Source organism: Marmota marmota, unplaced genomic scaffold (genome assembly GCF_001458135.2).
Source record: "Marmota marmota marmota unplaced genomic scaffold, marMar, whole genome shotgun sequence".
Lineage (NCBI taxonomy): Eukaryota > Metazoa > Chordata > Mammalia > Rodentia > Sciuridae > Marmota > Marmota marmota.
Genome location: NW_025999968.1, coordinates 37,255,125 through 37,277,942, shown reverse-complemented (window position 1 = coordinate 37,277,942; position 22,818 = coordinate 37,255,125). Strand labels below are relative to the sequence as shown.

Genomic DNA, 22,818 nt, shown 5'->3' with positions numbered 1-22,818 from the left:
TATATGACTACTCAAATGCATCCTCAAAGTCCTACTATATGCATTGAAATGTCTCATTAGTGACCATTACATACATATTTGTAAGCTATGAACACTTTCAAGCTTAAGAAAAGTTGAAAGAGACAGAGAAGCCTTATAAGATTTTTGTTTTCAGTTTGCATCTTGTATAAACTTTTAATTCTCCATAATCATACATAACTATGTTCAAACATTATCTAATTTATAATTCTAGACTTAACTCATAAATGTAACCCAGACTTATTCAGAGTCATTGACAAATTATAATGGCTGAATAATTTGTGAAAGTATTTAGTGAACGTGATGAAATAATTTGCATACTTTTCAGAAACACAGCATTCATCCTCCTTCCATTAAACTAATTCAGATCAAACTCCATGACAGAATTCCCAACAGGCACTCAGGAAGTACGATAGCAATAATAGATGAAAATGCTTACTTATTTCATGATGCCTGAAGTCTAGAGGGGGACACATATTTTTAAAAGGCAGAAACAAAAACAAAGCTGTAACTAAATACTTAAATAAAAATGTAGCTTAGGCTATGAAGAGCAGCATCAAAAAATGTAAACACTTAAAATATATGGAGATAATTTCTTTGAAGCTTCTGTAAATAATGGTAGAAAAACTGAAAAAAAAATCTGTAGTACATTTCCTGAAGCTTAGAGAATAACTTAAAATCAGTTGTAATAAAAAATTTTCACATTTGTTTTAGTTAGTAAAATAGTCTTACAATGAACACAGAGAAAGTTTAAGCAGAGAGAAGAAAGAAAAACTCTAACAGTTTAAAGTGCTTCCAAATTATATTTTATTCAGGGCTTTTGAATTAAGCAAAGAATCTTTGCCTTTATAACCTTGAATGTAGAAATTAATAATTTCTACAATGAGGGCTTAAATTGGCTGTCCATTCATATTTATCATAGGCAATTTGGGGTAAGATATCAAGCAAAACATAATATTGATTAATAATGATGCTAACTATGTGATTAAACTTTTATATTAAAATAGTCAAGTTCACTAAAGAGAAGTTTCCCATCTTTTTTTTTTAATATTCAGAGAATGACTGGCTGTCCACCTATCAGGAATGGTGGGCAGTGCTAAGCCAGATGACCTACAAGTTTTGTTTCTTGCAAATCTCAGGTATTAAGGATAAGTATGTCCTTGGAAGGAGAAAAAATGCTTCGAAGTTCAACATAAAGAGTTCATTTATTTTAAAAATTTGAATCACCAGTTATATAAGTAGTCTAGATACTCAGAATAAAGAAAAGATAAAATCTTCAGGAACATGCATTAAATGGAAGATGCAGATAAGAATTAAATAACAAATATAGTATCAAGTAACATTAGGTCCTTAGGACAAGAATAAGTCTGATTAAACAAACTGGATATATGGACAAATGGGGAGAGTGATCAATTAGAAAATTTCTCTCCTATTATGTGATATATGAATAGAAAGCTGGATGATTTAAGGAAGATCTGTGGTTACCTAGAAGTTAGCAACAGCAAGTGTATATCATGGTGAGAATCTGATAAAGTAAGCAAGGGGGCTAGGGTGGCAAAAAAAAAAAAATTACTACACTTGTTTTCAAACATCTATGTATCAAAAATCACTTGAAAACATTGTTAAAACACGAATTGTCCCCAAATATGTTGATGCTGCTGGTCCTGGGACCAAATTTTGATAACCATTATAATAGTAAGCAGGGGAAATCTAAGAAGCTACTAGGAGTAAGTGGGTAAGAATATTTTTTCAAAATGATTCTATATAACACAATATATAGCATTTTATAATATATAATATATTAATTATACTACATCACATATTTTATATTATGTTATTGAGCTCTGTGGGCTGGAAACACTTTGTGTTTTATTCTGAGTTAGATGGGAAGTCATTGCTTTAATAAGTACCAGACAGAAGCAATTCAAACAAGAGAATTGATTATTAGTACAGCATATGAATTACATGAAGATTTCTCTACTAATAGATGGAGCCAATAATTTTTTTCTCTACATTTTCTTCTTTTCATTTAATTTGTTCTAATTAGTTATACATGACAATAGAATGTGTTTCAATTCATTGTACACAAATGGAGCACAACTTTTCATTTCTCTGATTGTACACGATGGAGAGTCATACCATATGTGCAGTCATACATGTACCTAGAGTAATGATGTTCATCTCATTCCATCATGCTCCCTCCCCTTCCCTCTCTTCTCTTTGCCCTGTCAAAATTCCTCCATTCTCCCCATGTCCTGTCCCCAATTATGGAGAGGTGGAGCCAAATAACTCTTACCATAGCTTGAAAATGTATAAAATGTGCAAGTATACTCACCTGGCAAGGTGGAAAAAAATTAGTTTCTCAACTGATTTAACTAACTTCAGAACTTCTAAAAAATAGTCATAACAATCCCAATTTCTGTAAAAAACAAGACACTGTTATAATGCTCATTCAGCATATCAATGCTATAGCTTTTCTAAACTCTTCAATAAAATGTCTCCCATCTGAATAGACAAAAATCACTCAGTATGTGGTATTTTCTTCTATTTTTTTTTCATCTCAAAAACAAGATCTAAAATGATTCTTCAACAAAACTCTTCTAAAATAGCCAAAATACTCTAAAAAATAATTCAGATGTAGGTGCTGGGGTATATCTCAGCAGTAAAGCGGTTACTTAGCATATATGAGGCTCTGGGCTCAATCCCCAGCACCATAAAAAGAAAGAAAAAAAAAATCAGATGTAAAGGTGAGAACCTTCATCATCACAAGTGTTAATTTTTGGGTTTGTAACACAGATAATAAGATAATCAGGTCTGAAAAACTTGAAATATATGTGGGTTTTGCCTATACTATTTGAAATTGTGAAGGTTAATGCACAGAATGTATGGAAAGTCCATGAATTCAGTCTTCTAACAAGATTTTCAAATCAATGTTCCTCACGTATTTATTGTTTCATCTTTCAAAAAATAATCCAAACTAGGCACCTGAATGGGAACCCACAACTGAAAGTGGAGAACAAAATAAAACTTCAAGTAATGGAGGAGGTCTAGGGAAAAAAATGAGAGGCATTTCATGGACCATGAAGAAAAAAGTGGGTAAAAAGTACATTAAGGCCCTTTCTGAGGAAAAGGTAAGTGCACCCTGTTAATCATTTCTTTTATTATTTTTTTTTCCAAAAATATTCAACAGGTTCTTTTTCTAGATGTACATAAAGTATCAGTGCTTTATGAAGTACTTAAACATGTATTTTATCTCTCACTTATCATGCCCAAAAATTGGGTGGAAGAAAGTATAATTACTCTCAATTTAATAGAAGAAATTGATGTTCAGAAAGATCATACATCTATATACATTGTGAAGAACAATGTCATTTAAGTTGTATTAAGCACCAGTACTTCATTCCTGTTTATTACAAAATAATATTCCATATTATAGGTAAACCACATTTTATATATTAATTCATAAGTTGATGAAGCATTGGGTTGTTTCTCCTTTGGGGCTCTTATGAATAACACTGATGTGAACATCTCTTTGCAATTATTTTTTTCAGGAATATTTTTGTTTCTTATTAATATATGTAACTGTGTTGATTATTTTGAGAAACCACCAAACCAATTTCCAAAGTAGCTGCATCATTTTACATTCCAACTAGCAATGTATAAAGTGTTTTGCTTTCTCCACATTCTTCCCAGCACTTGTTATTGTCTTTTTTCTTTTTTATGCTAGTCATCCTACGAGAGGCGAAGTAGAATCTCATTGTGATTTTACTTTACATTTCTGTTATGACTAATGATGTTGATCATCTTTCCATTTGCTTGTTAACCACATCTATATCTCTTTGGAGAGGTGTTAATTTAAATCCTTTGCCCAGTTTTTAATTGTGTTGTCTTTTTTAATTTTCCAGTTTTAAATGTTTTTACATATTCTGGATAAAAGTCCTATTCTATGAATTACATTTTTAATATTTTTTGGTACTTTTTTTGGTACCTGGGATTGAACCCAGAGGCATTTAACCACTAAGCCACATCCTCAGCCCATTTTATATTTTATTTAGATACAGGACCTCTCTAAGTTCCTTAGGACCTCACTAAATTGTTGAGACTGGTTTTGTGAGACCCTCCTGACTCAGCCTCCCACAACTTTGGGTGTGCACTTACACTGGTGTGTACCACCACACCCAACTTATATTTTTACTTTCTTAATAGCGTTGTTTACAGCATGAATGTTTACGATTTTGTTGCAGCCCATATGACCTATTCTTTGCTTTTGTCACTTGTACTTTGGTATAACACCTAAGAAACCAGTATTTAACATAAGGTCATAAAGATTTACCCTTATCTTTTCTTCTAAGAGATTTCTAATTTTAGCTCTTAAATTTTGGAGCATGATCCATTCTGAGTTAATGTGTTTATCTGCTGTGTGAAAAGAGTCCAACTTCATTCATTTGTAGAAATGCAGTTGCCCCAGCTTCATTTGTTGAAAAAGACTGTTCTTTCCCCCATTGTATTGTCGTAGTACCCAGTTTAAATCAATTGACTATAAATATATGGTTAAATGTATGGATCATAAACATATGAGTTTATTTATGGACTCTGAATTCTATTATGTTAATTTATAGGTCTTATGTCCATTTTCTTTTTTAACCCATTTTTATACAACTGTGTCCTTAGTACTCTATCACAATCAGGAGTAATCTCTGTGCTTCCAAACCTAATGATCATTTTTATTTCTTCTCACTTCACTTTTCAGCTGTATTTGACACAAGTGATGATATCCTTACATGTGTAGCATAATCTTTTCTCGGTTTCTTTGAGCATTCTTTTGGTCTTTCTTTTTCCTGGCTTTCTTTCTGAGGTTTGCTTTCTTTCTTTTATACCTCACAATGGGGACTAAATGTCAACATGTATTTTTCGGAGGGAACAAACAATACTCAAACTGTAACATTTTGCCTCCGACCCCAAGGTTCTTGATCTCTTCACAATGCGTAGTACAGTCAATAAAGCAGAGTCCTGTACAAAGAGATCTAACTGGCGCTTCTCCACCATCACCACACAGTCTACAAAGTTCTTCATGAACTGGCACTAGTCCACTTCTCTGAACTCATGTATAAATACTGACCTTTCTCTTATGACAATAACCTTTACAATACAAGCTAATTCTGAGTTCAATTATGTTGTTCTTATTGCTTAGAAATCTACATTTAAACTTTCTCATAAATTACATCTTCTAATCATTCAGATCAATAATTCAGAACATGTTACCTTTTAGCAGAGTTCTTTGGAGGCTATTTTATCTAAATCAAACAAGCTTCCTAATCATCGAAGCTAATTCCTTCACATAATTTAGTTGTAGTTCCTTAATATCACTTATAATTTTCTGAAAATATTTTGCTTATTTTGTTTATGCATTCTTCCTTAAACACTTTATTTTTTAAAAATTTTTTTAGAGAGAGAAGGAGAGAGAGAGAGAATTTTTTTTAATATTTATTTTTTAGTTTTCGGTGGACACAACATCTTTATTTTACTTTTTTATGTGGTTCAGAGGATCAAACCCAGTGCCCCGCGCATGCCAGGCGAGCGTGCTATGGCTTGAGCCACATCCCCAGCCCCCTTAAACACTTTAAACGCATATACATGTATACATCCATAACCTAATGCACTAGAGTGTACTTCATTAGAGAAAGGACGCTGTTAGCCAACTGGTATTTATCATAGTATCCCCAGTTCCTAGAACAGTACTGTCTACCTAGGAGGTATGCTATAAAACTGCACTGAATGACTAAACGAATAATTAAAGCAATAGATAAAACCGAGACTAACACTGTATATTCTGAAGTTTTATCAATGTTTAGAAATGCTCAAAAATGGGAATATTGAATTACATTTGGATAAATATTAAGAAATTCACAGGCTTTGTCCAAAGTATCTAAATATGGAAAACATTTGGGATGTTTTCAAGGAAATGTAATTTGTTTTGAAGTTGTCTGTCTTTCGTAATTTTATGCAAGATTTGCTTTTGACTTGACTAGGTGGCAAGCACGGTATGAGATTTGTAAAGCTTCTTAGATAAGCTTTGCTTTAGAATTGCAAAGTGTGCATGTTTTATTCATATCTAGTGATCTGGTAGAGCACAAATAACTGACATGAAACAACTGTGCAGGGTTTAAACCTGTAGTATCAGACCTCAAAGGATTAGTAATGGTGGTAAATAGATGAGAAAGAGAGCATACTGAAGTAAAAGTACTTTAACAGATATGGCTAGATGTTGATAAATCTAGTATTTCTGACTAAATAGTCTAATATGATATTTATTCTTATTTTCAAAAATGAGCCATTATAATTTCAGTTGAATTCCACAGTAAGCAGTGTCTCATCTAAGGAATTTTTTCAAGTATTCTCTAAAATGTTTTGCTAGAAATTGAACTAAAGATTAATGACTCTCATATTTTATGCTGATGTATTCCTAAGTATTTTGTTGCTAAAATATGTCTTGTTTGTTAAATCAATGCACACAGTGAACATCTCCATGGAAATCTGCTCTTAGCACTTAACCTCTGATATGTTTTTCTGAAGGATGGGGAAGATGGAGAGGATGCCCTCCCATGTCGGAATAGTGACCCCATGATTGGGACCCACACAGAGAAAGCCTCCCTCAAAGCCAGTGACTCCATGGATAGTCTCTACAGTGGGCAGAGCTCATCAAGTAAGGCTAATGAATAAGAAGAAGGATCCTAGATGTGAGCACTGGGTTAAATTAATTAAAAACAGCAAATCTGCCCTCTGGGGTTTATTTATCAAATTAACAACAAGGTTCCAGCTATTTGATTAGAGAAATAGTGAAAAGTAGGATGTTTTGAATCTATATATTCTTCAAAATGATGCACAATACATTAGACAGAATTATCCATCATTTTAAAACTTTTTAATGCTTCAGTCAGCAGGCCTCTTGGGAATGTTCCTCAAAAATCTTGTGTTGGGTAATTAATTCTGAATCCCTAGAATAAAGCGTATGTTGGGGAAAACCAGCATTATCTTGAGTCAAAGTGCTTAACGTGACATTAAATATTCAAATAAATAAAACCCTGTTCTTTGTCTCTCCCCCTCTCTTTTACCTTTAGTTTTCTTTTTCCCTGAAATGTTTTAAAAATTACAAGTCATTGACATCAATTCTGTTCTTTACATTTTAGCAATAATGAGTAAAGAGTGAAGTAATATGTAAATACTAAATGTTGGAAATGTCACCAATTAGGTGACAAAAAGGAATCAGCAAGGGACCAACAAGGATTTTCTAATGAACACTGATATCTTTCTAAGAAGGAAATTAGTGAAGACTTAGTCACATTTCCTGCTACAATATTTAGATGAAACTACTGATAATGTATAGAACCTTATGACTTTTTATATGTAAGCTCCTATAAAATCCTCTAATCTTTTCAGGATGTTTAAAAGTCCTTTTCCATTTCTTTTTAAATCAACTGCCTCTGTTATTTGAAGATGGATCATGAAGACTAGATGTTTCAAATATCCTAAATTTTATTCCTATTTTCCTATTGGCTATAGAACAGCTATTTTGTGAATAAATCTAATTCAGAGACATTTGCGGGATGTGCTCATGTGTGTGTGTAATTCAAATTTCACTAGTATGCATTTCTCCTGGAAGTTTTCAAATTCTAAATTGTGATGCTGAATGAGGGGGGAATTTTATTGACTATAATGTACCATGAAAATCCTGGACCTGGATTCATTGTTGAAGGGAGAATATGAGGAGCCAGTGGCCCTCCTAAGTGTTATCTTACACAACTTCATTTCTGTGAGTAGAGGCAACTCAGCAGTCTTTTATGCAAGTTTATATATACATGGAGATTCTTGAAAGATCTTATTTTATTTCCATAACGGATGATATTGAAACCCGAGCTGCTCCCTAAAGAGAAAAGGAAAAGACAGCCAGAAGGAGGAAGTAAAATGACACAGAGTAGGGGGCAAAGGAAGAAGCACTTCCACTGGGAACCAGCAAAATGGAATCTTTTCCAACTCTTGCCCCTGAGGTTCAAAATCAGAAAAGAAGGGGACCAGAAAAAACAAAAAAAAAACAAGAATCTGAAGCAGTTTCAAAAGCTCGGTTTAAAACAGTTTCAAACCACTTAGGGATCCAGATATTGAGACCACTTCCTCTTTCCCTCACGCTTAGCCAACAGGCAAAAGTACCACCTTGTACGCAGAGATATTGCCTCAGAATGGACTTTGATACAAAATTAGGGACTCTAAGGGAGAGTTTTTGCTACAATTTTGATAAGTTACAGGGAACCTGGTAATGAAATGCTTTGACCATTCATGGTCAATAGCGCACAAAGATCAAACTGTTGCTATCAATTTCTGACTTGGTTCACGTGCATGAAAATTATCTGACTTGGTCAAGCGCTAACCATATACCTTGCTGCTCTTCAGTCAGTGTCCATTGCTTAGTACACCATGTGCTGGATCAAATCATAGCAAACAAAAGAAAAGAGAGTCTGGGTTAGTGATTGACAGTACCAGATGGCCAGGAAACAGGTCAGAAATAGCTAGAAGACAGACGTCACTGATGGAATAGGAATGGAAGGTAAAACAAGACTGGCATCCATTGCTTCAGTGGCCAGATGAGTGTTCAGAATGCCAAAAGCCTTTGATAGGAGCTGTTGACCTCTACTGTTTTTTCCAGGTGGAATAACAAGCTGTTCAGATAGTGCAAGTAACCGAGACAGCTTTCGACTGGATGATGATGGCCCCTACACAGGACCATTCTGTGGCCGTGCCAGAGTGCATACAGATTTCACTCCAAGTCCCTATGACACTGATTCCCTCAAAATCAAGGTGGGTCAACATCTTATTTGCCTTCTAAATCCTTTGTCAAATTCTTGTTGTATGATCCGTTTCAGGAAGTACAAGACGTAGAAAGTAGGGATGCATGTTCTTCCCAACAGTTGAACTGGGGACTGGCTTACAGTGGCAAAGATGTAGGAAAAAAAGAAAAACTAGATGAGGTGGGATAATAGGGATCAAACCATGGGACATTAGCATAAGTTGCTGTTAGGTAGATTATACACATTCAAAATTTATGGTGCAGGGAAGGAATTGTCTACATTTTTCTGAAAACTGAAAGCCTCACAGATTGCAGGACATGCCCAGTTCTGCCTGATACTTGCTAGAGTAAAATTAATGAAGACAGAGGAAGAAAAGATAGAAAAATCAAGCAAAAGCCCAGTTGAGGAAAGGTCTTGTGAACTACTCTTGGCTGGGCAACTCCAGTGCATTTAAAGTTGGTTTCTATGAGTGACTAGAGATCTTTGTCCTCATAATACTCGCTCTTAAATTCCTTCCTTATGCATATTGTCATATAACAAATTGCCCCAAAGCCATAGGCTTCAAACAATGCAAATGCATTATTATATGACAGTCTCTATAGGCCATAAATCCGGGCATGACTCAGTTTAGTTCTCTGCTTAAGAAATCACCTAGGTAAAATCAAGGTGCCAGCCATGCTATAATCACTCCAGAGACTTGGGATCCTCTTTCAGGATCACTTGCTGTTGGAAAAATTCAGCTTCTTGTGGTTGTAGGACTGAACTCCCTGCCTTCTTGTTGGAGAGCAGCTGGAGACTTTCTCAGTCTGTAAATTCCACCAGCCATGGCCCTTCCTACAACATAGTTGTTTGTTTCTCAAGGCCAGAGGGAAAAGCTGACACATGCTTCAATATCTTTTCTTTAAAGGAATCCCATGTGATTAAGTCAGACCCACCTAATCTTAATTTTGATTAACTCAAAAGTCAACAAATTTAGTGCATTAATATATCTGTGGATTCACTTCTGTCATATAAGGTAATATAACCACATGTGTGAAATCTACAATGTTCATAACTTTGCTCACACCCATGAAAGACAAGGCTATCTGCAATAGCTCAAATAGGAGAGAGCTTTATGCTAAAATACTTTATAGATAACATCTATAACATCTATACCTTTTAGTATCATAAAGCATTATATCTAAAAGGATATGAATTATATTTTTTATACTGTCAATACCAAACCATTGGTAACTAATGATTATGGTATACCATATTGTTGATATTAATAAGTATTGATATTATTATTTGACATGTAAGGCACTCAGCTCTTCTCTTTGTGCCTTCTGATGACATCAAATCAGAGTGAGGTTAGAGGGAGCATAAGAAAAACATTTCCCCCCACAGTTATTCCCTTAGTCATTTATATGAAATGATTTGAAGTTCAAGACTTGGGGAAAGGATGTTTGTAGCCTAGAATGTGTTTTCAGGGGAGGGCAGAAAAGTGAATGCACACAAAGCTCTTTGACTCAGAACTGATTTTCAGCTTCCTATCGTGAAATACCAGGCACCACTCTTGGTGTTTGTCTGAGGTGATTTTTGTGGATGTCTTATAGGATAAGGGTCCCATAGTTCTCACTAACGGTTGAAATGGTATTGTTTCAGCAAGATGAAATAGAGTCTATTCAGGTGGTTTGTGAGCTTTCCTGTAATGTACGAGTTTACAAATTTAAAGAACAATTACAAGTTTATAAACATATAAGTTTATAAGTTTAAAGAATTTAGTAAAGGTATGCCACTCACAGAAACTTCCTATATCTTCTGTACATTTCCTGGTCTGCTTAGGCATCTGGCCTACAATTTAATTTTCATAATTAAAAGGCAAAAAAAAAATAGACTAATAGCTTAGAGGTCCAGATAGCGAGATGATCACAAGTCAGAAAGATTGCATTTTTCAATTAAACTAAATTCTACCATTATAAATAAAATTTATGTTTTACACAAATTACAGATTCACAGATCAAAAGAAAAATACACATTTAATAACAGACTTATGCTATGTTTGTTTAAGATAGATCCTTTAAGGCGGCAAAAATATTAGAATCAGTAATATCCTTTCTGAGGCAGAAAGTTATGTCTCAAAGGAGTAACTATGACTCTTTGGGTACTTATTTGCATAGAACTCAGTTATCTCTGCAAATATATATCACCAGGAGATTTCTCTTCTTGTCAATAACTGGCAACCTATAGACAAATATGATCTTAGGTATGAATAAGCAAAATACCACATGGTTTGACCATCCCAATGTACTTCACTCACGGTCCATTGAAACTTTGGAGGTCAATCTACATGTTACCGCCTCTTAATAATAAGAGTAGCGGGGATAGGAAAGACGGTGGAATGAGATTAACATCATTACCCTAAGTACATGTATGAAGACACGAATGGTGTGACTCTACTTTGTGTACAACCATAGATATGAAAAATTGTGCTCTAAATGTATAATATAAATTGTAATGCATTCTGCTGTCATGTATAACAACATAGAATAAATAAAAAACAAATAAATAAAATGAATAGCTCTAAAAAGTATGCCAATATCAATATAGAATTCTCCCACAATCCTTATGTTGGAGAAAAAAAAAAGTAGCATTAGAACTTTAAGAATTAAGTAGACAATTTTGTGCACACATACTTTTGTGATGTGTTTCATAAGTTTGGCGTTTCATTATTTTGATGGATAAAGTACTTTACGTGGGTTTCTTTTGTACTCTACGTGAATTCTTTTCAGGTAAACTAGAATCATAGACATTCATAGACTTCTTTCTCTTTATCTGTCCCCTGGACAGTCCCTCCAGTAATGATGGCTTGAGCCTTGCTACATATATGCTGCTTTGACAGTATAAATGAAATAGCGTCATTTTTAAGTTTAATTTGGACTTGTTCTGGTTCTGCCATTTAATTTGTGTAAGCTCTTGAGAAGTCATTTAATATCTCAATTTACCTTCCTATAATATTTATAATGATATTATACTTCATACATGTATCTATGAGGTTCCCTGTGAGCATAAAATTACTTAGTGTATGTGTTATATAAATTATGCTGTTTTCTATAAATACAAATTAAGTTGATGTGATAACAAAAACAGAAATGTGTTACAAGTGTATATAGGAGCTTTTTTTCCAAGCATGTTGAAGTGTTCATTACCAGTAAATAATTTCCTTGAGCAAGGAAATTCAGATGTATTTCTATTATGTCCGAACTCTTTTGTAATGTACTCATTGCTGTAGTTGCCTATAATTCCATTCTTTCTATCAAATGTAATAGCCATAGTTCTTTGAAATCTGATTCAGATATGTCTTTGCCCTTAGAAAGGAGATATCATCGACATCATCTGCAAAACACCAATGGGCATGTGGACGGGAATGTTGAACAATAAGGTGGGAAACTTCAAATTCATTTATGTGGATGTCATCTCAGAAGAAGAAGCAGCCCCCAAGAAAATAAAAGCACACAGAAGGAGTAAAAATGAAAAACCCAAGACCCTGCAGGAGTTCTTAGAGAGGATTCACCTTCAGGTTAGCAAACCTTTGGCCTGTTAGCTTTTGGTGGTTGGCATACAGGTGGAATAATTGATGGGATTGGATCAGTGTGTGCATAGTGTTGTTCAAGAATATAAGACTTACAACAAAGGAAAATATGTTTTCCTAGAACAGCTCTTATTTCTCCTTTATTGCTTTTATTATGCAAAGACAGGCCTTGATATAACATCCTTTGGACTAAACCCTAATGGTACTTAGCAGTGACAGTAAAAATTAATGTGAGAAAGTGCAATGAAAAATGATAACTATCCAGGAGAATAAAAGACCCAGAAAAACATCTAAATGGGAATGACAAAGAGAATAAGAAGAAATAAAAAAGTCCAGAAAAGTAAAAGGAAAAATGAAAAGAAAATTGCATTTTCTGTAGGGCAGAGATCAAAATTAAGTTCAGAGAAGATAACTAAATATAATATTTTAAAATGAAGGTGTTAGAAACAGTGATCATTGAGCCCCATAATGACTGTATTAGGGAAACTGATGTTTTTATAATCCAACTATTTGTTGCTACATTAGCAAAATTTTTATGAAATATTTGCTTTGTTAAATGGTGTGTACATACAATATACCTAGTCTTACTCAATTTACAGTTTTGAAATCCATTTCTAAAATTAACACAGCATGACTTCGATAATTTTTAAAATCCATCAAGACAATAGCCAGTTAAAGTTTTCTTAATTGATTTTTCTGAAATATCTAACTACTTTCCTGTAGGTTGACATATTATCCAACCCTTCCTACATTACTATTGTTGCATCCCAGATGGGATACACTTCAAAGAAAGAATGAGTTTGAATTCTGCCTCTACTACTTATTTGTCCTGTGACCTATGGGGGTGGGAAATCATCTAAGGAGATAAAATAACTTTCCCAAGAACCCATAGTTAGATGCTATATCAGAATGGGAACTTTGGTATTCTGTGTTCTAATTCAGTGTTCTTCTTCAATATACTATTTTAAAAATAAATCTCTCTCTCTCTCTCTCTCTCTCTCTCTCTCTCTCTCTTTCTTTTGGTTAAAACAGGGTTGGTGATAAGTTCCTTTTTTCTTCCTCTTATTCAATTTTAACAACAAAAGTAAGGATATTGAAATTATGATCAAGTAAAATGGGAAGAATTTTTGAGGAAGTTGAAAAAGCATTCAACTTCACTTTGCATTTTTATTCTGTTAAGAGAGACAAAGGTTATATAAATAACATATAGACTTTAAAATCAGAAGCCTATGAATTTTAAGCTAATATATTTTGATGCAAATGATGAACAAAATATACATGGTGAGAAAAGGGAATGTTTTGCTCAACTACACTGCCTTTATGCTTAATAAAGTTTTTTTAGTTAAATAGAAATTCTGCAATTCATTAGGTTTATATAATGCCTTTCAACTAAAATGCTGGGTAAAATTGCTGGGTAAACTCTGGGTAAAATTGTTTCATTATTTTAAACTATTCATGAAGTTAATAACAATGGATGTTTTTGTGATCAAGCAAACAGAGATGTAGATTCAGAAATACTATTGTAATATACTCCTTTAGAATCATTTTATTGATAGACTTAAGGAACACTAGCTCTGTCAAGTTAGCTAGTTAAGAAGTGAAAAAGCACCAAATAGGATGAATGATTCAGTTATTAAACTGATATAAGATTTATCATTGCATAGCTTAAGGTAATTATTTTTTCTTTACATTTGTCCTTCCAAAAGGTGAGAATTATATAACCTACCCTAGACTTCATATGCAGGAAAGTATTACAACTAAAATAAAGGAAAAATTCTATTAGGATCTTTGGCTACCATATGCATTTCTATAATTTCTTTATATCTAAAGAGAATTAAAAATAAAATATTTGAATCTGCCTGTCTTATATATATATTTTTTCTTCCCCACAGGATTATACCTCAACACTTCTGCTCAACGGTTATGAGACCCTAGAAGATTTAAAGGATATAAAAGAGAGTCATCTCATTGAATTAAATATTGAAAACCCAGAAGACAGGATGAGGTTACTATCAGCTGCTGAAAGTTTCCTTGATGAAGAAAGTAAGTTTGTATTCCTACTTTTCTCCCTAACTGAAAATCACAGTTTAAAGTAAATAATAAAATTGTTAAAAGCAATGCGCCAGTTTTATTTACTGCAAATCATATAAAGCATTCTTTCTCACAAAATAAGAATTTTCATATAACCTTGGAAACAACTGTGGTCAAATTTATAATTAGGGAAAGGAATTTTTTAATCTTAGTGGACCCTTAGGAAACAAAAGAACTTTTCTGGGTGCCTCATTTTGATTCTGCAGAGCTATTAATTTATACGCAAGTAGATGCCTGCATTCCCAAAGACTGAGGGAGTTAGAGACAAATATTTAGTGACAGCATGAGCCATTAGTGAGAAATGTCACACATGGCTTCTGTAGAACAACACAGAGCACAGCTCTAAGCTAATGAGCCTTCGCGACACACAGGAAAATTCATTTCATTACCATACAGTCACATCTTGTGTGTGTTTATAGTACTCTTTCAAAATGTTATAATAGCTTGCAAAAATATTCAGCACTCACTTTTATTATCTAAGATGGTTCTCTGTATTTGTAAGTATAAACTGAGGATGGAATAATACATGCAGATTCATTTATGGCAGAATACTAGCTATGCCAACCGGGTTTGTAAAGATAGGATAGCTTTTATTTTTACAATTACCCATCTGGAACACCCTTCCTCCTAAATCTAGTCAGGCCCACAAATCCTGAGCTTAGGGTGTGCCAAACTCTGCAAGGAATATTTTTTTTGGGGGGGGGGGGCGGGGGGAAGGAGAGTGGAGAGTCTAATTTTAAAGATAAAAAAGGATTTAGATCATCTTCCAGCCTTCTCTTTCAAAAACAATATTAATACTTGAACATGTGCTCTGAGTAAAACTTGAAGTCAAGGTCTTTATGTTTATTATCTTATTTAGCATTCTTTACATCCCTCTAGTTAGAAAGTACTGCCTCCAATTTTAGAATAAGAGATTGAGATGATGAGTATCCTAAGTGCAAACTCTGAGTGAATTGTAGAGTTGGGATTCCTACGCAGTGTTTGTGAAGCTCTGTTGCACTTTCTAACACTACAAGTCACAGCCCAGATGGAGAGCAAGGAGGAAAGCTGTATTTAGCACCCAGACCTCCTGACTTCCTTTGTGGGCTGTCCTACACTTTCTCTCCTAAGTTCCACAGAATTGAGGCACAGCACGTGTTTACTATACGCTTGCTTTTTATGTGATAGGAATTAATTTACTTTTTTAGAAACTGCTCCTTACTTTATTCTTAGTTGCCGTCTTGTGTGTGTGTATAGATCTTCATCCTTTTCCAAGAGCTTCCACATGCATGACTAACTGAACACCAGCAAGACTGATTTCATCATTAGGCCTAGGTTTTTATGGACCTTCTTTGAAGTTTTGGGGACTGGGAGATACAAGAAGACCACAGAGAGTCACAGAGGCAGACAAAGATTAACCTTAAGAAGGCAGTCAACTTATTCAATAGTACAAGACCTACAATCAGTCAATGTGGCAACATCTTTCTGGTAAATGGGGCAGTTTCTTTTATAGCTTGTCATTTGAAGACATAGCCCCTTACTAAACAATGTTTGGTTCTGTAGATTTTTTGTATTGATCATGTACAATATCACTGCCAATACTCTCCAAAACAATTTGACTACAAAGCGCAAGGAGAGAGAAGACTATTTTTTAACACTTGTAAAATAATTACTTTTCTTCTATAATACCATACACGTAGGCATGTTGTCCAATTTACAGATGAAGAAATAATTCAGAGATGAATTTTGTAGAGGTCTAAGAGCTAGATAAGTAGGAGGGGTGGGATAGTAATCAAAGGGAAGCTTCAATAAACTCAAAGTTCTGTTTTCCCTATGTGCAAATGGGTAAATGTAGTAACAATGAATACTCAAAAATTGAAATTTTCTGTGACTTCACCAATTTTCTCAAGAGCTTTAATTCAGTGCTCCATCTCAGAAAGTGGAAGTTAATGTTTAAGTGAAAACAGAAGCCTGGCAACTGCATGAATCCCTGAAAGGTGAGAGGTTACCTTGGCTGCCTCACAACAGGGTTTGTAGAGAGAAGGGGCTGGGAGCCAGCAAGCATTGTTTTCAGCCATCAGACAGTTCTCAGTAGGAACCCACAAAGGGAAGATGGGTCCAAGGCCAAAGCCTCTGTCCACTTCATCTCTTCATGCTTCCTCTCTCATCACCTGCCTACTTTCTATGTGAAACAATTTTTATAGATGATAACAATATGAGAGTGGGGTGTGATTTTGAAAACCACCTGACCCAGATCCTTCCTTTGCAAGATAAGCAAATTAAAACCTGGATAGCTAAGTGACTTTCTCAAGGTCACATGTCTGCAACTTAGTCTCTTAAGTCTATTAGAAACATGTTCCACTATATCTAGGTCTCTAACAACAACACACAATATGTTCAAGCATGAGGTGACTTCTGATGTTTGATATATACATAAAAAGACAAGTCCTGGAAACTCTTTCTTTGTACAAAACTTTAGAAAATGGTACTTGAAGGTCAAGAGAAGCTGATCACTGAATAACAGCCAATAATGAACAAACATCAGATACAGAGCTAAGTTCTGCAAGATGAAAAATAGAAAAATGAAGATTCAAACAGTGTTACTTGTCAACACACAACCCTAAGTTTTTTCTTATTTTAATCTTCAGGTCTAAAGTAGTATTAGAATATACATGTCAAAAAGATGCATATTGCATGTTAGGCTATTGTGACTGAAAGCTATTTATCTTATATGAAACTGCTTTTCTCAAGAAATAAAGAAGAATGACTTCCATTTGTTGATAAGATGGTGAATTCTGATGATTTGGCACCATGCTGCTGCATGCTTATTTTTATCTATCCTATACTCTGTGAATCATATCTACTACAACCATGCTAAAGATTAAATGCACAACCTTCATGTACCTTGAATGATAAAGACCTTGAATGCATGGTTATGTAAAACTGAGACATTATTAAAAACAAATGCATGTCACAGTCATGGGTTAAAAATAGTTAGCGTTTCTGTTGTTGTTGAAGAATGGGGCATGCAAATTGGCCAGGATTTTATGTATGCATTTTTATTTCCATCATTGAATAATGCCAGTTTGGGGACTGTCAATGAATTCCTCGGTTAGTGTTTCATTGTTAGGTTGAGAACTTGGAAAGATTTTTGCTTTGTAAGCCATTCAATATAAGAATTGAGAAAACTGGGTATGTATCTTGAGGAGGAGTTAAAATTTTGAGGTAATGTAGACAAGACCACAAGTCCCATGTGAGGCTAAAACATATCTAGAGCAACTTAGAGAAGAGATGGGGCAGGAAATAAACCAGAAATCTAAGGTTTAGAACAAGCAATTTTCCTTTTCTTTTATTTCCAGATCAATAGCATTGTCCCCCACTTTGACCTTAAAAATGTAAACCAGATTAAACTTTTTAGTTCACTACTTGGCAGGAGCTAAAGATGCTTCTCCAACAAGCTGACAGAAGGGCTGGTGAGTAGTGTTAGAGCTGATCACAGGATTAATGCTGAAGGGGGATAATGACTTGGGGTTCTGCAATCCCAGCAAGACAAGAAGAGATATTCAGAACTAGCTCTCATGTTGCCTTAGAACTGAACAGAATTAGGTCATTGACTCCTTCAATTGGGAATCGAGATAAGGTTAGAGAACAAATTAAACAAAAAAGAAGAAGAAAAAGGTTAGAGAAAAATTGAGGTGAGCCCCAGCTCTTGATGGAACCAAAACACTGGTATCATTTACTTTATGCACATTAAGATTTCTATATTTATTTTGTGAATTTAGAAATGGTTTGTTTACTTTGAGAGTAAATAGTTCCAGCAAGTGAAAAAGAGAATGTGTGCATATGTGTGAATGCTATTGCATAAACACAAACTTCAAAGCCCCCTTGCCTTACTCAGAAATGCTTCTCTAGAATAATAACAGTTAACTGCTGTTCATAGTACGTATTTTCTATCTGTTCTGCACTAGTCTCTTTTCCAAAGTTTAGAAGCACTTTGATGTGTCTGAAAATTGTGTCTACCAGAATGTGTACTGTTGTCCTTGGGGAAAAATAGGTGATGGAAATATTGTCCTTTCCCTGGAGTACAGAGATAATTAATTTTTAAATTGAAAAAAAAATTAGTAACAAAATAGGCAAACTTTACAGAATCAGATACAATATGTTTTAGATACCTGCAATCTCTGGCTACAGTGCCAAAGGAGGAGGAAGGGGAAAGGGTGGGTTGTGTGCCAGGCCTTTGGCACCAGCTGTGGTCACAGCAGCCCCTCATTGCTCAACCATCCCCAGTTGTGCCTTCCTGTCTGCCTGCCTGCCCAAATCCATGCAGGGCACATGGTGGGGCTCAGTCAGGAGCTGGAACATGAGCCTCCGGCAAGAGAGATTTGTAGTTATGCCAAGCAGCAGTCCAGCAGTTGGCCTAACAGTGTGCCAGCCTAGCCTGGTGCCCTAGCCCCTGACACGTGTACCTGGGGTTTCCAACCCACTTGCCATATGATTTGAATCTCGATTCAAGAAATATACAGCTTTTAAAGAGATACGGTAACTATCCACATATATAAAGTTGAGAAGACATGCAGAAATTTTACTTGTATGTATTTACAAATATGTCATCACTGTTTGGCTTTATGCAGTTTAGTTTCTTCAGATCTATTTTTGGTATTATTAACATTTCATTTATGAAATATATTTATGTAAATAAAAAACTCAAAATGAAACATAAGCATTCTTAGTCTTTTACCAGAGAACCACTTTTAGTGAAAAGGGTTTATAGATTTTTTTTTTTTCATCAGACACCTAAAGACCTTTGTCATGCCTGTAAGTACAGAATTCCTGTGTTAGCCTGTGACTGAGTCCCAAGCATGGCTTTGTAATGGATCAAACAAGACCAAGTCCTATATTACCATGTGTTTTCCCAAACCTTCAGTCCTATGCTTTGCATTCAGTGATGGTCGACATGCTTATAGAATAAATATATACTGAGTGAGAGGAGTGAAGAGATTTGAAAATAGTAAGCAATACTTTTTTTTTTCTGATGATAGACATTAAAGTTTGTTGTAGTTCCTCTTCACTCATAAACATTCTTGTAATAGACATTGGGTATTACTTAGTGTGTGTTGTCAAGATTTATTTTATGTATATGCTAACTATTAGTGCATGTGCTTGTGCAAGAGTGTAAATAACTATTTTTGAGAACAATAATGTAAAACATTCAAATTTTAAAATGCATGTACAGTTTATATCTAGAAATTCCGTTATTAGGAATTTTCCTACTAAGTTGAATATAAAAAGGACTAGCTTAGGGGGCTGGGATTTTGGCTCAGTGGTAGAGCGCTCACCTAGCATGGGCAGGACCTGGGTTCAATCCTCAGCACCACATAATAATAAAGGCATTGTGTTGTGTCCATCTACACCTAAAAAATCAATAACATTTCTTTTAAAAAAGGACTAGCTTAAATAACAATAGTTCTAGTTAAAAGCTTAAAATTTAACCAATAATTTTCGTTAATAAATTAATATATACTCCCCAAAATAAAATAGTTTGAGAGTGATATGGGGTTCCATGTGTACAGATATGAAAGTATATCTAAAACACATTAAATGTAAAAGAAATAGTACATAAGTAATAATTTTTTCAAAAAATAACAATTTTAAAAATGATGAAATTAGATTAAATTTCCACCATAGCAATGAAGGGAGACAAAATGTTACTTCTACCATCTTAGGGTTTTTTTTGTTGTTGTTGTGTTTTTGAGCTAGGCTGAGAATGAAATTGGCATAAGACAGATCAACAGGAGAAAAAGCATAAAATTTTCGTTAATAAAAGTTTTACATGCTAAGGGAGGTTTCATAAGGAATTTAGAAAAGACTTTGTTACCATTGAATATTTATATGCTGAATTAAAGAGTAGTAAACTGTAAAAATATGATAAGGCAAAGGAGCATGAGCTAGAGCAGTTAGTTGTATAGAAAGTGGCTCAGAAGATAAGGGTTAGTGAACACAGGCTCTACAGATTTCCCTTGGCCTGACCTTCCTGTCTTTGATGATAAGAACCATACTTTCCCTCTGGTATAAGCAGGACATCTTTCACAGGGGAGCTTCATCTCCTAGGTTTAATGAGCATCAGGAAGGTCAGAGTGACCTTGTACCTGTTGTTTCTTGAGCAATTTTAACTGAGAAGAGTCAGTATTTCAAAGTGATGTATTTGGGGATGGCATGTTTTTAACTTCATCAAGTAAGCAGGATTAATTAACCTCTGTAAAATATGAAATTGATTTCCCAAATCTCCTAATTAAATAATATATAATAATGATTTTTAATCTTATTTGATCATTATCAAAATAGCTCAATATGAGAGCAAATCAACCAAGGGTAGATATTTCCTGGGACCAAAGGTTTCTATGGGAGGCTGTAGTTGGATTGAGCAGCAGTCTGGCACCACCAACAATTTTGGTGCTCAGTTATCACCTTCTTCAATGAGTATGCTCTGCCCTACTAAGTACCCAGCACAGTGGAAGTGGAGTTCACTGTATGTAAGTGAAAAGATTTATCTCCAGTACATGTCTCATTAGAGGACAGACAATGATGCCAGGCTGCAAAGAGAGATGTGCAAAAAGAATGGGAATCATTTCAACTCCATATTCTCTCATGGCCTCAACAGATCAACAGAGACTGATGTTTTTTTTCATGAGTGGGTTCCTGTTTTTCCATAAGGTAGATTAGTAATCAAACAAAATAAACATCAAATATTGTCTTCAATTGGCAAATAATAGTGTCTAGGTAATTTAAGGAATGCTTAAGGTGAAATCAAAAGTACCCGAAAGACATTGCATTATCTATGTAATCTTCCTGCATAGAAAGCTGCTCCATTACAAAAGCATACCTACAGTTACCTGGAGAATTTCTGGGTTTTAGTTTGAGAGATTTGAATGGAGCCAAAACATGAGACTGAAGTTTGTAGCCATCCTAAGTTATGTCTGCTTGGTTTTTCCCCTTTGGGGTTGCAGGGCTAGAGAAAAAGAGGATTATTCATAGAACCAAGTGCATCTTCACTTGAATTTCAACAAAATTCCTTTTTTTTTTTTACATTCTTTAGTTGTTACTTCCTTTAATCAATCTAAACATCATTTTGCTTATTAAAAATTGTTTAATGAACACTTTGGCTAAGCATTTTCCTATACTCTCTGGGCTGCAATATTTTGTAGTATGTGAGTCAAAGAAATAGGAACTTGATGCCTAAAGCAAATAAGTCAAATTCTGGAAGAATTGGGTAAAGATCCCTGAGAAAGTCAACCAAAAATCTCTAGTTTTCCTTTTTTATTTAACCTTAATTTTCTTATATGTGAGTATGCGGAAGATTTCTCTCCTTAGAGTACAAGAATCCCAGAATAAGGATCTAGTTTTATTTCCTGAAAGCTTTCTTCACTTTTAGTATAATTGAGATTGCCCATACTTAATTAATTAAATGTCACAACTCCAATATAATTATTTTATGAATAATTATACTAGCTGTCTTTCTGTTTTAATCACCATGCCACTTTTTTCAACATTGATGACTATCTTTAAATGTTGATCCATGGGCTTTGTAAAATTCCATAATAATTTTGATAGAAAATAAGATATTTTAAAATTCAAATTAGTCCTTTGTAATGAAATACTTCCTAAATAATCTTTTCTTAACATAAGCTTATTTTCATGACATGTAGTATAGAACAGCTGCTTTCCTGAGTATCTATTATATCTCTATTAAATGGCAACAATAAGAGAAAAGCCTTTTTTCAATAACTATTCATAATTCTCCATATTTGAAAATATATAGTCTTTGGGACATTTATGAAACATTTGATCTATAATTGAAAATTTATACATTTTAATTTTTTATTATTTAAAAATAAAACATTGCATATCTGAGAAATAAAGAAAAAGTCTATGTAAAAATTGAAAACTTTCACTTGTGAATTGTATGTTTATGTGTATGTGTTGTTATATTATAATAGCAAAATACATTATTATACATTTTTAACTTAACATGCTATCAGAAACATTTTGGTATAAACACACACACTCAGATATCCTATGGGAAGTCTAATTTTGGAGGCAAACTGTTTCTTATTCCAATGTGTTACTTGCCTGGTTAGCTCAGATGATTGGACCATGGGATAAAACTGATGAAGGTTGTGTTTTCAATTTCTGGGTAGGCCAGTTAGCATTACTATGTTTCATGGCCACATGAAGGGGCTAAATGGCTTAGAAAGAAAATGTGAATGCATTAGTATGAATTCATCCCATCTGCAGGAGAAAAAAATTTATATATATATATAT

General features: G+C 34.2%; 1 protein-coding gene across 1 annotated transcript in view; it reads left to right on the top strand.

The window, feature by feature from the left end:
- Samsn1 (SAM domain, SH3 domain and nuclear localization signals 1) overlaps nucleotides 1–22,818 on the top strand; it is a 144,611-nt gene that overhangs the window by 117,831 nt on the left and 3,962 nt on the right. Inside the window, exons 10-14 of the mRNA XM_015478650.2 lie at nucleotides 3,000–3,149; nucleotides 6,592–6,721; nucleotides 8,717–8,868; nucleotides 12,211–12,417; nucleotides 14,322–14,472. Coding sequence (XP_015334136.2) covers nucleotides 3,000–3,149; nucleotides 6,592–6,721; nucleotides 8,717–8,868; nucleotides 12,211–12,417; nucleotides 14,322–14,472 — 790 coding nt within the window. The remainder of the gene's footprint in view (nucleotides 1–2,999; nucleotides 3,150–6,591; nucleotides 6,722–8,716; nucleotides 8,869–12,210; nucleotides 12,418–14,321; nucleotides 14,473–22,818) is intronic.